General features: G+C 48.9%; 4 protein-coding genes across 4 annotated transcripts; 2 read left to right on the forward strand and 2 right to left on the reverse strand.

The window, feature by feature from the left end:
• Nucleotides 1–165: 165 nt before the first annotated feature.
• Nucleotides 166–7,637, reverse strand: ONS95_008245 (uncharacterized protein). Its single transcript, XM_058501795.1, has 4 exons — nt 3,539–7,637; nt 3,322–3,479; nt 633–3,271; nt 166–560 (listed from the first exon to the last, which is right to left on the reverse strand). The coding sequence occupies exons 1-4, from the start codon at nt 3,654–3,656 to the stop codon at nt 473–475; spliced, it is 3,003 nt and encodes a 1,000-aa protein (XP_058363117.1). The 5' UTR covers nt 3,657–7,637; the 3' UTR covers nt 166–472.
• Nucleotides 5,753–7,013, forward strand: ONS95_008246 (uncharacterized protein; the record flags this gene model as incomplete). Its single annotated transcript, XM_058501796.1, has 6 exons — nt 5,753–5,764; nt 5,926–5,933; nt 6,001–6,079; nt 6,156–6,430; nt 6,508–6,595; nt 6,648–7,013. 6 exons carry the CDS (start codon nt 5,753–5,755, stop codon nt 7,011–7,013), a joined length of 828 nt encoding a protein of 275 aa, XP_058363118.1.
• A 2,157-nt stretch (nt 7,638–9,794) lies between the features above and the next one.
• On the forward strand, nt 9,795–12,113 carry ONS95_008247 (uncharacterized protein; the record flags this gene model as incomplete). The annotated part of the gene is made up of 5 exons (XM_058501797.1): nt 9,795–9,863; nt 9,922–10,212; nt 10,276–10,304; nt 10,657–11,877; nt 11,933–12,113. The coding sequence occupies 5 exons, from the start codon at nt 9,795–9,797 to the stop codon at nt 12,111–12,113; spliced, it is 1,791 nt and encodes a 596-aa protein (XP_058363119.1).
• A 579-nt stretch (nt 12,114–12,692) lies between these two features.
• Nucleotides 12,693–14,302, reverse strand: ONS95_008248 (uncharacterized protein; the record flags this gene model as incomplete). Its single annotated transcript, XM_058501798.1, has 2 exons — nt 12,693–13,762; nt 13,813–14,302. The coding sequence occupies 2 exons, from the start codon at nt 14,300–14,302 to the stop codon at nt 12,693–12,695; spliced, it is 1,560 nt and encodes a 519-aa protein (XP_058363120.1).
• Between the last annotated feature and the right edge of the window lie 206 nt (nt 14,303–14,508).

The following is a 14,508-nucleotide window of genomic DNA, read 5'->3' on the forward strand; positions in this document are numbered from 1 at the left end:
ATATGATACATTGAGTACTGAAACTGACATTCTCACTTGGACATGACCAACGGATTGCAGTCACGGGAACGTACCAGACCAAGTTGCGAGTATCACCTCCATACGAATTCACTGAATTTTCATCGTCTGAAGCGCAAAAATCTCAACGATGGGTCATTCTATATACGGGAATCTTCATGCAAAGATATAAGATAAAGATATAAGGAAAACAATTCTTCAATAACCACAAGTACATTTATGCAATACTCTATATCTACTTCTCGACGGACATCTAGGTTGCGAGTAACGGTAATCTACAATGCATATGTACACACACACACACACACACACACACTTTCTCTTTCATCCCTCCAATGCACACAAGGGATGTGTATCATACTTCTCATTCGTCTATCTCAAGCAAAGTCTCGAAGTCTCCTCTCTTCCATTGCATGCATGCTGTACTCCGTAGATTAAGTATCGAGTGTGTGAATTACTCCTTCTTGGCCCTGGGTGTGGCGACGTCGGTCTTCTGGATGAAGAGCTGGCGCTCGATGAACTTGAGGAGTTCGTCGATGAGACTGTGGGGAGCGTTAGTGGTTTGCTTTGGTTTACAACTCTGGGGAAGGAGGAAGCGGATGGGAGGCACTTACATGACAGGCGCACTGATGACCAAAACAGCCTGCCACTCATTCCAGTTCAGGGGTAAGATCGAGAACAGAGTCTGTAAAATAGGTGTGTAGAGGAGTGCGAAATGCAGCGCCATAGAGAGCGTGATCGCGTATACAAGCATCATGTTCTCCCAAAGAGGTAACGTGAGCAGCGACTCGCTACTCGACAAAGCGTTCATAGCATTCAGCATCTCGATGACGACCAAAATCGACAGCGAGACAGTAGATGCGGACTTCGCCATATCGTTGGAGAACATGCTGCAACCGATGTCGGAGAATTGCGCAGAGCACTTGTGGAAGTGCGAGAGTTGGTAGAAGGAGATCTGTGGTCCTTCGCTGTTGTACATGAACCACCAAGCGTAGCCGGCGACCGTTGCGAGACCAACGTACACGCCGATGACCATGTAGCGGAAGAAGAGCCAGCCTCCGATGAGACGCTCGTCTCGCTTTCTAGGGGCGCGACGCATGATATCATGGTCAGGAGGGTTGAAAGATAGGGCTGTGGCGGGGAGACCGTCGGTGACGAGGTTGACCCAGAGGAGTTGGACGGGGATGAGAGCTTCTGGCATGCCGACTGCGGCAGTGAGGAAGATGGATACAACTTCTCCGATATTGGAGGAGATCAAGTAGCGGATGAATTGCTGAGTATTGTTGTAGATGGAGCGGCCCTCCTCGATAGCGACTTCGATCGTTGCGAAGTTGTCATCTGCGAGGACCATGTCTGACGCAAGTTTGGCAACGTCGGTTCCGGATCCCATAGCAACTCCAATATCGGCTTTCTTCAGTGCTGGGGCATCGTTGACTCCGTCACCGGTCATGGCAACGACTTCTCCAGCGGATTGAAGAAGATCGACCAGCTTAGACTTGTGACTTGGCTCGACTCGGGAGAACAGAGATGCTCTCTTTGCGGCTTCCAGTTGTTCGCTTTCGCTGAGGTTGTCGAATTCGCGTCCAGTGTAGCTCTTGCCCTTGAGATCTTCGTACTCTCCAAAGACACCAATTTGGCGACAGATAGTCTCGGCAGTGTTGCGGTTGTCTCCAGTGATAACAATGACTCTGATGCCTGCCTCCTTGCACTTTCTGATGGATCCGGCGACTTCTGGACGGGGAGGGTCAAGCATTCCAACGAGACCGAGAAGAGTGAGCTTTTGCTCGAGCTGAGAGTATTGAGCGGTAGATTTGGCAGTCTTGAGAAGTGGGTTGGAAGCAACATCTTCCACACTGGCAAGAGCAATGACTCGGAGGCCTCTGTTGCCATAATCTACAACCTCTCGCAATAAAAGGTCTGTAAGAGTTTTGGTCATGGGTACCTTCTTGCCATTTGCTCCAACCAATGTGTGAGTGCAGCGATCAATGATACTCTCTGGAGCACCCTTGACAAGCAACTTTTGCTGGTTCTTGCTACCAACAAGAACGGACATGCTCTTTCGGTCTCTGGAGAACTCATATGTTGCAAGGCGTGGAGCTCTGGCCTCGTACCAAGAGCTAGAAAGATGAAGACAGTCCTGACCCGTGGCACCAGCACGTTTCTGATTCTGTGCGGCGTCTTGGGTACCAATCTTTTCCACGAGAACGCGAAGAGCTCCTTCAGTCGGTTCACCAACATTTGAGTAAGTGCCAGACTTTGCATCAAAAGCGAGCTGGGCATCGTTACAGAGTGCTGCTACTTCGGCCATTTGAAATACAGTGCTTGATGAGGCCGCCACATTTGAGACAATGGAGCCTTTAGATGTAATGCTACCCAGAGGAGCAAATGTGGTACCCTGAACATCAAGCTCCTCCAAATCATTGCCAGCCTCGTTGATGTAGACGACCTTGTTGACGCTCATCTGGTTCGTGGTCAAAGTACCAGTCTTGTCTGAACAGATGACGCTGCAGCTTCCAAGCGTCTCAACAGATGGCAAACTTCGAACAACAGCGTTCTTGGCAGCCATCTTTCTGGTGCCGAGTGCAAGACATGTTGTAATGACAACAGCAAGACCTTCTGGAATAGCTGCAACACCGAGTGAGACTGCGATTTTGAGGTAGTAGATAGCTCCCTTGGCCCAGCTTCCGTGAGATGGGTCATTGAAGTGGGGAATATTGATGAGCCAGACGACAACGCAAATGACCGAGATTACCTTTGCCAAAGTGTCTCCAAAGTCATTGAGCTTCTGCTTCAAAGGCGTAGGTTCCGAGATCTGAGCAGTAATGCTCTCGTGAATGTCTCCAATTGCGGTAGATGATCCAGTGAGAACCACGATCGCAGTAGCATGTCCAGTAACCACTGTTGTTCCAGAAAACAGGATGTTGATCTGATCCTGCTTGACAGCTCTTGTATCTGTGACTGCGACTGTATCCTTTCCAACACTCTCACTCTCTCCAGTGAGAATTGCTTGGTCCACATTGAAACTGTTGCTTTGAATAGCCAAAAGTCTGCAGTCTGCTGGGATTCTGTCTCCCACAGCGATCGAAATTATGTCTCCGGGAACCAATTCCTCTGCGCGGATCTTGCTAATTAGACCATCTCGAATAACCTTGGCCTCGTTCGCGGAATATTCTTGGAGGGCGGCAATTGCTTTCTCGGCGCTGCTTTCTTGCGATACACCAACGACAGCGTTGAGTATCAAAATTGTGAGGATCTGCGATTGTCAGTCGTATGCAGGAGATCTTCGGAGAAGGGTAGACATACAACTGCTGGATCTACGAAAGCTGTCCAACCCCCACCTTCTTCCAAAAGCGCCAGAACGAAGGAGATGGCGGCGGAACCCAGAAGGATTATGACAAGCTGATCTTTGAATTGCTCGAGAATCAGCTCCCAAATAGGAGTTGGGGGCTCCTCTTCAATAGCTGTTGGACTGTTAGCTTTTGTGCAGTGCGGCGAGGCGCAAAGGGAATTCTCTGCATACAATTGCGACCATGCTTTTCTCTTGAAGCCTTAACTTGAGACTCTGATAATCCCTGGGCTTCAGAGACAGAGAAGAACTTCAGCACCTCGGCGGTGGATTTGGCGTATGCATTTTCCATAGTGAACGTGGGGTCGCAGGCTGGCGAAGTGAAGGCTGGTGGGATACGGAGGCTGTACCGTTTGGCGGCTACTTTTTTTGTCTTGGAGAGCTCATGCAAGGCCGAATGTTTCGTCCAAAAGTTGTGGCAAAAATGTAGTGAAAATTTGCAGCGGAGAAGAACGACGCAGTGAACGTCGGAGGCGGGGAAAGAGAATATATTCTTTCTAAAGTCCTGCTTGGTAAGTGCTAGGTCTCGCCGTCTCTGCCACCACAAATCTACAAGTGTCCTCTTCGTGCAGGATGGGATTGGTCGGTTGGAGAATCGTTAGCCTCGCCGTGCGCAGCGGCAGGTCTGGGCAGTGGGCACTGGGCAGACGTGGGTGCTGAGCTGCGCTTGAGTCGCGGGTATTCGGCCAATCTGTTCTTAGAAAGGTGGCTGGTGGGCTGTGGTTCTTCGTGAGTCTTAACCTGACTGCCGTTTGTACCGGATGTCAGACATTAGGCTTGAGTGTTGAATAGATTGCAGACTTCAGTCACGAGAAGAGACTGAGAGCAGTGCTTTGTCTGCTGTACCGACCTACTGTTTCCAGAAGTACAAGCCTAGCCTAGCAGGCTGGCACTGACTGACTGTGTCCATCGTTTTGAGCCGCAACTTTCCCCCAGATCGGTAGGTTCCAGACCCGGAATGCTTGACTTTGCTCATCCCAGCCGATGGAAACAAAAGAGCTCACCTCAGCGGAAGTAAAGTTTTCTGTTGAAGACGGTATCTGGCTGAGGTAATTTACGTTCACTTCTGTGAGGAGAAGGCGGGGCAGGACATGGGCCGGACGGGCATGACTGGTCCACGGAAGACTTCCATTATTGCCATCATGGAGTGTCAGGCATGTTACGAGTGTCTCGAAGTGGGCTACAGGACAAAGTACAACTTGCTGTTCATCAGGAAGGTCAGGGTCAGAGTATCGGCATACTTCGCATGCTCTAGTGATGAAGCTATATACAAGTTTCCTTCATGATTTGAGTGTATTTACTGCATCAATAATAGGACGTTGAAGCCTGCTTTATCAGGATTCAGAATAATATCTCGCTCTCAACATCCAAGCTCTCGTGTTGTTATCAAGGCTCAGTGGTCGACGTTCTCCACCCCAAAGTTCGTTTCACATGGGTCATGGTGATGTGCAGCCCAGCTTTTCCATCTCCTAATTCCGACGCCGAGAACATCATACATGAATGACCTCTCAGCTCCTCCTCTCATCACATCAGATCACCAGGATGAGTCTTTTTCGTCCAATTGTTGGGCCATCTAAGATGCCATGTGGCTCCATTGGTTGATGATCCGCCAGCACATGCAGCCAAACAACACCCCTGCGTACCTCAAGGCAGAAACAAGTTGGCTATACAAATGATAAGGGACGTACTCTATTAAGACAAGTAGCCATTCAGGATAGACAAATAGCCAGAGAACACAACAACAGCAGATGAATGAGAGTGGGCAGAATCAAGATGTGCTGTGAAATGACGTGACCATGGCAACGCTGTCTTTGTGTTGTACAAACCGGAAGAGTTGTTGTTATTGTCAAGCCCCCAAGTACCAAACTCCCGATATCTACCTTCTTCCAGTCGGGGTATCAGATGAGGCTTACCCTGATCTGAAGCGTCGAGGAGGGTGACCCAAGGTCGGTAGAGAAAGTGGTCGACCGTCTTCCATCGCCCGATGCATTGTTGTTCCCACGTGATACCATTTTCAAGTTCCCCTCAGCCTCGTCAACATTGATTGTAAACAAAACAAGGCATACACAACTCGAGACAAGATTTCCACTTCATAGACCATTCACTCGAGTTGCAAAACGAAGCAATCGAAGTTGTCCAGAGGCCGTTTTGTTGATGTCGTGTTGCTCTTCACCTGCAATTCTGCCACCATCCATCTCAGCCCGCCTTCCATTAGCGAAACTCACTAGCGCAGTTGAACACCGTCGGCGTGGAATCCCCAGCTTTTGAATGAGCACTTCGATTTCAACTTTTCCTCCAACAACTCAACCACGCACCATCGATCTGCAATCTTCTTCATCCACCTCTTCCCTCCCCTCCTTTGCAAGCACATTCTGATCCACCGCAAGAATGACTACCGAAGTAAGTGCTCCGTCTGCCCCAACAACGTCACCTTTGCATTACAGGCCGCTGTTGTTTTCCCCTCCATGGCCCAACAACCCTTATCGACCGCGTTGTTATCCTCCACCTATCTCTCTGCCATCTCTCGAGAACAATCTACTGACTTATATGTCTCTATTTAGCGTGAAAGGTACGGACTCGATCCTGATTCGATGCGCCCGGCGCCTATCCGATGTTGATGCTAATTCCCACCGCAGTAAGACCTTCCTCGCGAGGCTCTGCGAGCAAGCCGAGCGTTACGATGAGATGGTTACATACATGAAGGAGGTTGCCAAGGTACGCAATGCGCTCACCGACCTTAGCGACGATGTTGGCTTCGAAAAAGGATTACAACTGACGACGCGTGACACAGTTGGGTGGAGAGCTTACCGTTGACGAGCGAAACCTCCTGTCGGTCGCCTACAAGAATGTCGTCGGAACCAGACGTGCTTCCTGGCGCATAATCTCCTCGATTGAGCAAAAGGAAGAGTCCAAGGGTACCGACAAGCACGTCTCCACCATCCGTGACTACCGTCAGAAGATCGAAACCGAGCTCGAGAAGGTCTGCCAGGATGTCCTTGATGTCCTGGACGAGTCCTTGATCCCCAAGGCCGAGTCTGGCGAGTCCAAGGTGTTCTACCACAAGATGTACGTCTTATCGCTGGTGGCATGTCCACTCTACAACTCTATAACAGGACCCGTCGCTGACACAGGTCATTAATCAGGAAGGGTGATTACCACCGCTACTTGGCTGAATTTGCTTCCGGTGAGAAGCGCAAGGTCGCTGCCACTGCTGCCCACGAGGCTTACAAGGTATGCGATTGACCAGACAAACCTTTCAACTTTCCTAACCTATCCTGCATAGAACGCTACCGATGTCGCTCAAACCGAGCTCACCCCAACCCACCCCATCCGTCTTGGCCTGGCCCTCAACTTCTCCGTCTTCTACTACGAGATCTTGAACTCCCCAGATCGCGCATGCCATCTCGCCAAGCAAGCCTTCGACGATGCCATTGCTGAGCTCGATTCTCTGTCTGAGGAGTCCTACCGTGACAGCACCCTCATCATGCAACTCCTCAGAGACAACCTCACCCTCTGGACTTCATCGGATAGCGGCGAGCCAGAGGCCGCACCAGCTGAGCCAGCAAAGGAGGCCGAGAAGGCTGCTGAGCCAGAGGAGACCAAGCCCGCCGAGCCAAAGACCGATGCTGCGCCTGCCACCGAGTCCTAGATTTCTCCGTCTCGAATCGTCCCATCTCATTTTCACACGCTTCTTCGATCTTGCTAGAGTGGCTCGTATCCCTGGCTACTGGTGGGAGTGATTGCAGCATTGGGTGTAGGGGATGGGAGTTGATATGAAAAGCAGAACGAGCGGCTTTTGCGAATTCGGTTGCGATTTGCGAATACACCATCCTGCGAACCTGATGATCATGTTTTCCTTTCTGGTTGCGATGTTTTCCCCTAGTCTCCTTGCGGTTGATCTTCGCGTCTCTGTGACGTTTTTTGTCGATGGGTGTCTATACCATAGGTTGGACTTCCTAGGCAGGGGCGTCTTTTGATACCGGAATGCATTTCTTCACAACAGAGCCTCAACGGCAAACAAACAAATATCGTCTATAGGAGATCTCCTTTCTATGGGCTTTTTATTCGTTGGTTTTCCTGGTTCACTCTGGAGGTGTGCTTCTAATCGATTAGATATCCCCTCGGAAATTCCTGATTATTTTCTTTTCTCCAATACCTCCCTGCTTTGTCTTGCTCGAGTCTTTGCGTTTGTCATAGCGGTCTGTTTCCTTTCTTGCCCCCGAGCAAAGACAGCAGCAACAACAACAAAAAACCAGAAATCCATATCTTGTGTCTCGTTGAGTTACTTACATACTCCGAATAGCTTGCTAGGATCGATGAACACCTACACTGCAAATTTCTGTCTGGTCTGATTTCACTGTGCTTTATGTGATTTGATTTGTTCTTTACATAATGGTCTTTCGGCGTGATATGCTTGCAGCGCTTGTATTTACCATACCAGTCACTCCTTGAATTCCCCACCACTGGAACTTCTTCGGTAATACTCATCCTGACGCTACTTGGATTGCTGATACCTTTGCCCATGTATGAGGAGTTGTAACTACTTTGCCCCTCCCTTCTTCCCACCAGGGCAAATGCATCTATCTAACTTCTGGCCTCCAGTTAAGAAGTCATGCATCCATTGCTGTCATTTCTCTTTTACTGAGCGTATCCTTGGGTTTGCCCCTCAAAGACAACACATTCTTGACCATGATGCAGAGCTCATGTTCTCAGGCTGTGGTCGTATATTACGATTCGTATGTGCTTCTGATCTGTACTTGTCGTGGCTAGGGGAAAGTTGTTCAGCTTGTTCTGAGAAGTGTAGTTGGCGTTATTACTGCTTCTGGTAGATCTGATGTTGAAGGATGTGGAGGTGGAGCTGATGACGATGGCTTTTGAGACAGATCCGGGGTTGGAATGTGAGACAGAGAATGGGGTGTTGGTGGTGGATTTCAGTGATGAGAGACTTTGTGATGCTCTATTCTGAGTTGGGAGGGAGAGTTTGAAGAAAGTGAGGATGAGAAAGAGGCTTGTCGGGGGGTTTGTGACATGTTTGTTTTGTGTTTTGGGGAGTTGTTTATTGATCGATATCTTTGTCGGCGCTTTAGGGATGGGGGATCAAGCTTGGAAGGGGTAGTAGAAGGGATGATGCCAATGATGTGATTTGGGTAGATTGAGATTGAGTTGAATGGCAAGACAGCGTCGTCCGTTTCCTAGGAGCTCACCAAAGTACTGACAAAGTGACGATATATTAGATAGCATAGTATGATATCAGGATATTACGATTCCCGAACAGCTCGGGGGAGGGTCGTAGCAGGGCAGGTATCTCAGGTGAAAACCACGTATTGCTTTGGGCTTCATTCATTGTATTCATTAGGCTTGTTTCGGTATATTCAAGAAAGGATGCAGTTACAGAAGGACATTAGATATGAACCGCACTGTTTGACCGACGATTTATGTATTGTATGGGTTGTATAAGAGCTTGAGACAAGTTCAGGACGTGGCGTATGTCACTCAGTGACAGGTGGAGAATATCCATAGGGACAGACAAAGGTCATTGTATATTGTAAACCTGTACTTGTGTGCTAGAAGCACATGAGGACATGCGATAATGGCATACACGCTATATCCGACGCAGAACGAAGCTTCAGATATAGTTCTTCTGAGACACATGTGCAAGGAACCCCCATCTAGGAGAATTGGGCAAAAATGAGAATGGCAGCATTGCAACATGCAATCGAGGAGGAATAATGCAAGAAAATATCATGCATGACACAAGACTATCAAAGTCTGACATCCCTTTCGTTATTTCAGGCATTGTATACATGCAAGCCCCTCACCACTCTGACCCGGATTGAAGTGGCGTCGAGAAGGATAGTAGAGCATCTTTCAGCTCAACCAACCAACTACATGGTTCACCCATCAAGATAAATGTAGCGCAGGTAGGTAGATGACGATAGGGAGGACTGCTCTCCCAGAAAGATCCAAAGAAGTAGAAAAGTGCGGCAACAAAAAAAATCGGAACAGGACAAGAAGGGGTCCTTTTTGTGTGGCTTCAGAAATGGTCATACTGAGATCATGATCGTGAAGATTCATTCTCTTCCTATTAAATTTTGATACGTTGTATCAGTCATCATTAGCCATATGGAAAGAAAGGAAGAAGAAGCAAACCTTCAGATTTCAAGGTTTTCTCTTTGGGCGCGAGTCCCATTTTGGATTAGCGCTGGCGTCCTCCTTAGTCGCTATGAGGCTGAATTCAGTCAGTCGCGAAAGCTTGCCCTGCCACCTTTTCTATCCCTCGCAGAGAGACTCAGCCTTTCACTTCAACTTTAACACTCGTCGAATAACGTGAATCAAACAATTGGTCACGTCTCGCAACGTCCATCATTATAACCAGCGAAGCCGCGCGTCCGATCCACTCGTTATCGTTCTTACTTCCCATTTTGCGACAATGAGCGACTTCAACTATGGAGGAACCGATGAGGAGTCTGCAGAGATCAAGAAGCTTGATGCTGAGGTGGTATGTTATTCTAGTCTCTTACCGGTCTGTGATCGTGGTACTGACACTATTGTCACAGCTCGAGGATCCTGACAACTTCGAACACTGGGAAAAGCTGGTCCGCGCTGCCGAGTCCCTTGAAGGAGGATTAAACCGAAACTCCAGCCCGCAGGCTATCGCAACTACCCGCAGCGCATACGACCGATTTCTCGCCAAATTCCCTCTGCTATTTGGATACTGGAAGAAGTATGCGGACCTGGAGTTCTCTATTGCGGGAACTGAAGCTGCTGAGATGGTGTTCGAACGGGGGGTTGCGAGCATTACAACCTCGGTCGACTTGTGGACGGATTACACAGCGTTCAAGATTGAGGTCAGCCACTGCGTCCTTCATATGCCCTATCATTTTGATGTTTCCTATGCTAACTCGTTGTAGACCAGCCATGATCCAGACGTGATCAGAGAGTAAGTATAACTGGAGTCTTTCCTTCCCTTTAACACAGACATCTGCGGTGCGCCGTATGCTACGCAGCCGCATACACCACATTTGGAGAGTCAAGTCACAGGGTCGCAGACGGTGAGAACTGCCAAAACAGTCGCTCCCTGTTTGATATCCTTCTCACCCACATGATCAGGATCTTTTCTTCTGCTATCACACGTTCGCGTTTTACATCGTACCACACTGCACAAATGTTCGGCGAGGATGGAGAAATTGAGGATCATTAGTTCAAGCACACCTGCCCTTCCCGTATTTGCACTCCTTGCCACCTTACATCCGTCCCCTCCCCCTGAAAGCTTAGCTGACACTTGGTGGTAGACTCTTTGAACGTGGTGCTTCGTGTGTTGGGTTGGACTTCCTTGCTCACCCTTTTTGGGACAAATACCTCGAGTTTGAGGATCGTGTGGAGGCGCACGACAAGGACTACAAAATTTTCTCCATCCTTAGCCGTGTGATCAAGATTCCCATGCACCAATATGCTCGCTATTTTGAGAAGTTCCGTCAACTTGCTCATGCTCGTCCTCTGGTAGAGCTCGTTCCAGCGGATACCCTCAGTCAGTTCCGCGCCGAAGTTGAGTCGGAAAGCGCAGGCTACCAAGGTGGTCCCAAAGCAATCTCAGAAATGGAAATCGAACGAGAAGTGCGAACCAAAATCGACAACTTCTATCTCGAGACCTTCACAAGCACACAAGCTGAAACAACGAAGCGATGGACATACGAATCTGAGATCAAGCGGCCATATTTCCACGTCACCGAGCTTGACTACCCTCAACTAGCTAACTGGAGGAAGTACCTGGATTTTGAAGAGGCGGAGGGTGACTACACCAGAGTCGTATTCCTATACGAGCGATGCCTTGTCACTTGCGCTTTCTACGATGAGTTCTGGTTCAGATATCTCCGATGGATGTCTGCTCAAGAGGGCAAGCAAGAAGAGGTCAGGAACATTTACCAGCGAGCCAGTACCATCTACATCCCAATCAGTAGACCCGGGATAAGATTGCAATACGCCTACTTTGAAGAGATGTCTGATCGCTCTGATCTGGCCCGTGACATTCATGAGGCTATTCTGGATCGTATGCCTGGCCATGTCGAGACTATCATTTCGTGGGCCAACCTAGAGCGTCGACAACATGGTTTAGAAGCGGCCATTCAAGTTTACAAGGCTCAAATTGACAACCCTATCGTTGATCTCTTTGCAAAAGCTGCATTCGTCGTTGAGTGGGCAATTCTGTTGTGGAAGATCAAGGGATCCGTCAACGAAGCCCGCCAAGTTTTCCAAAAGAACCAACAGTGGTACCTCCAAAGTCGTCAGTTCTGGGCAAGCTACCTTGAGTTTGAGCTTTCGCAACCCACAAGTGCTGAAAAAGAGACCGAGCACTACGAAAGAATCAAGAAGATCCATGAAGACCTGGTGAAGAAGAGCGGCATGAGCCTATCCACGAGAAAAGAGCTTAGCAACTACTACTTCACATATCTCCAACAGCGTGGCACGAAAGATGCCATGAAGGAGTTTCTGCAAATCGACAGAGAGCTGAACGGGTATGTTACCCCAATAAATCTTCTTGTTGACATTGTACTAATATAATATGAACAGCCCTATCTCGGTCCAACCAGACTACGCCAAACCCACCACATCCGGTAAAGGTCTAGAGAATGGCCACGCACCCATAGTTGACGAGGCGATCCTGCGCAAAGGAGAAGCGAGATACAGTAACTATTACGCTGAGCGCCGCGACGTATCTGCCAATGCGCAAGGCACAGCTCCCTTTGCTTAGATAGATACCCTGCTTCTTTCTTCTCGCGGATATGGTATTTCATGACTGCCCTTTTTCTACCTTGCTTATATACAATGCATAGATGCATGAATGGATGGATGAACGGCCGGGCGGTGGGAGAGCATCCCTGTACCATAGGTTTTTCGCATTTCCTACCTGCGTGCGAGACTTCCCTTACTTGCGATTCGATCGATCTTTGCAGGCGGATAGGGAGCCGGAGATTTAGTTTTGGATCTCATTGCTGTAGCTCTAATGCTAGCTAGCTCACTTGGGCAAATTTTTCAGTGCCTCAAGGATCTCGAATCTCAATGAAATGGAATGGCGGATACGTTAGATTGGTTGGCAGTCTGTCTGATAGCTTCTTTTTTTTTTGCCTAGCTTCTCTGCAGTGTCTTCAATAGAATACCTACCTATATTCCCAATATAAAGCTCGTGGATTCCCTGCACACAGGGTTCTCGCATACAGCTAAGTAGACGTGTTCGCTTGTTGCAAAGGCAAGTACCGTACCACAATCTCCCAGCCGATCAGATCAACGCTCACACACCTCTGTGCCTCCAGCATATATCTCGAAACGGGAGCTAATGGTTGGCGTGACTTTTATCCCCATGATCAGAATCTATCGGAGGCGCCAGTCCTGCAAGTCTCGCTGCTTCTTCAACTGGCATGTGATTTATATACCTTGCACTCGCAGAGCTTGTACTCGACGCTACCCATCCAGGTTCTGGTCCACTGGCGTGTGCGAGATTGGCATCTTGCTCTGGATCACGAATGATTTCAGAGGGCTCAGCCACCACATCTAATGCTATCGGAGCCAGTATCGAGGTACCTGTGGGAGTCTCAGTCTCGGGTCGAGGAACTTGATCAGACCCAGCGTGTTGGCTGTGCGTACGTGTGTGTTCGTGTCGATGGGTGTCCTGCCTTGCGCTACGCGTGCTTGGTGACGGCGGCGCATTTGGATGACTCCCTCTTCTGGTTGGGCCTCCTTCTGATCGGCTTTCAGAGCGAGTGCCTCTCCAGAATTTACGGAAGAGGCCGGATTCGGATCTGTTCTCTTTTGTGAGTGAAGGTTCTGATTTCTGGTCTTTAGATCTCGAACTTCGGGCTTGTGGTGCGTGATGAGTCCCCGGGTTGCGTTGAACTGGTGCTGCACGGCTCGTCGGTCCAGATTCCTGCCTGACTGGACTGCTCCTTGCCGACCTGGCTGGGTCAAGACTGCTGGTCTTATATCCAAGAAATACTGCCTTTGTGAAGGTGATATTGGCTTGGTCAACAGCAGCTTTCATAATAAGAGCTGGTAATAGACAGCAGAAGACGCCTTTGATATGGTCATGCCGAGACTTTCTCCAGGTTACAATGTCCAGGATGTCTCCGTCTATTTCAGACAGCTGGCTCCCGGATTGCCAGCGCAGCTCAAATTTCTTGCCGGAGCAATGGATCATCCTGTGGAAGTCTACGACAGGCTGCAAGATCATTTCATGCAGGCTTTCCTCGTGCCCAACCAAAAGCTTGGGGCTTAACCATACTCTCATGTCGTTTCTCAGCTCTTGGAAAACAAGCTCCGAATCCTCCTTGTATCGTCTCGCAAATTCCGGAGCGCCAGCTATCATCGAAAGCGTTTCTCCTCTCCACCTGTAGAGCGTTGCTTGACCTATGTTTATCATTTAGCGCTGCTTGTATCATTTCTATCATTGTTCATACTTTTTGTTGCAGGGGCGGAGCTCATCAATATATCAAGGAACCTTTCTTGAGAATTACTGACACCGAGAGGATAAAGCCACTCAGTATCGATATTCTTTAAGAAGTTGGCTATGACCATTCCCAAGATGACATAGATGCAAGTTTCTTGTTCTCCTAGTTTCTCTTCCCAGAAAAGTTCCAGACATCCAGCAGTGAATCCTAACTTGTCAAAAATGTCAACTCTGTCGCGTGCTTGCAGGTTGGCGTGATAATTTGCTCTGAAGTCTTTTCTGTCGTCCTCTTGGAGCCCATCGATCCAAATATCGAGGCCATCGCGAATCTTCTGGAATGCTTTGGCGATCTTGTCATCTGTGATTTGGTATTCTCGCTGTGCGAGTGCAATCACCCTCGCCTCCAACTTTTCGTAATCGGCATGCAAGCTGTTATATCTCCTCTGCAACAGATTGTCGTCTTCCTCTGTATCCGAGGAACATGGATCTGAGGAAGACATCACTGGACTAACAATTCCGCTGAAACAGGAAGTATGATCGAAGTTCTGGCTTTTAGCCGTCGCTCTGCTGATGCTCCTTCCCACAGTGGCTGCACGAAGACTCTCTATGGGTACCAGAGATACGATATTCGTTCAATATTGGGACACGCGAGCTGATAGAATCGAACGTGTGAGGAGAGGCAACAAGAGTCAAATTTCTTGCAGCA

Source organism: Cadophora gregata (genome assembly GCF_030347475.1).
Source record: "Cadophora gregata isolate MNR1 chromosome Unknown scaffold_2, whole genome shotgun sequence".
In the NCBI taxonomy this organism is placed as follows: domain Eukaryota; kingdom Fungi; phylum Ascomycota; class Leotiomycetes; order Helotiales; family Ploettnerulaceae; genus Cadophora; species Cadophora gregata.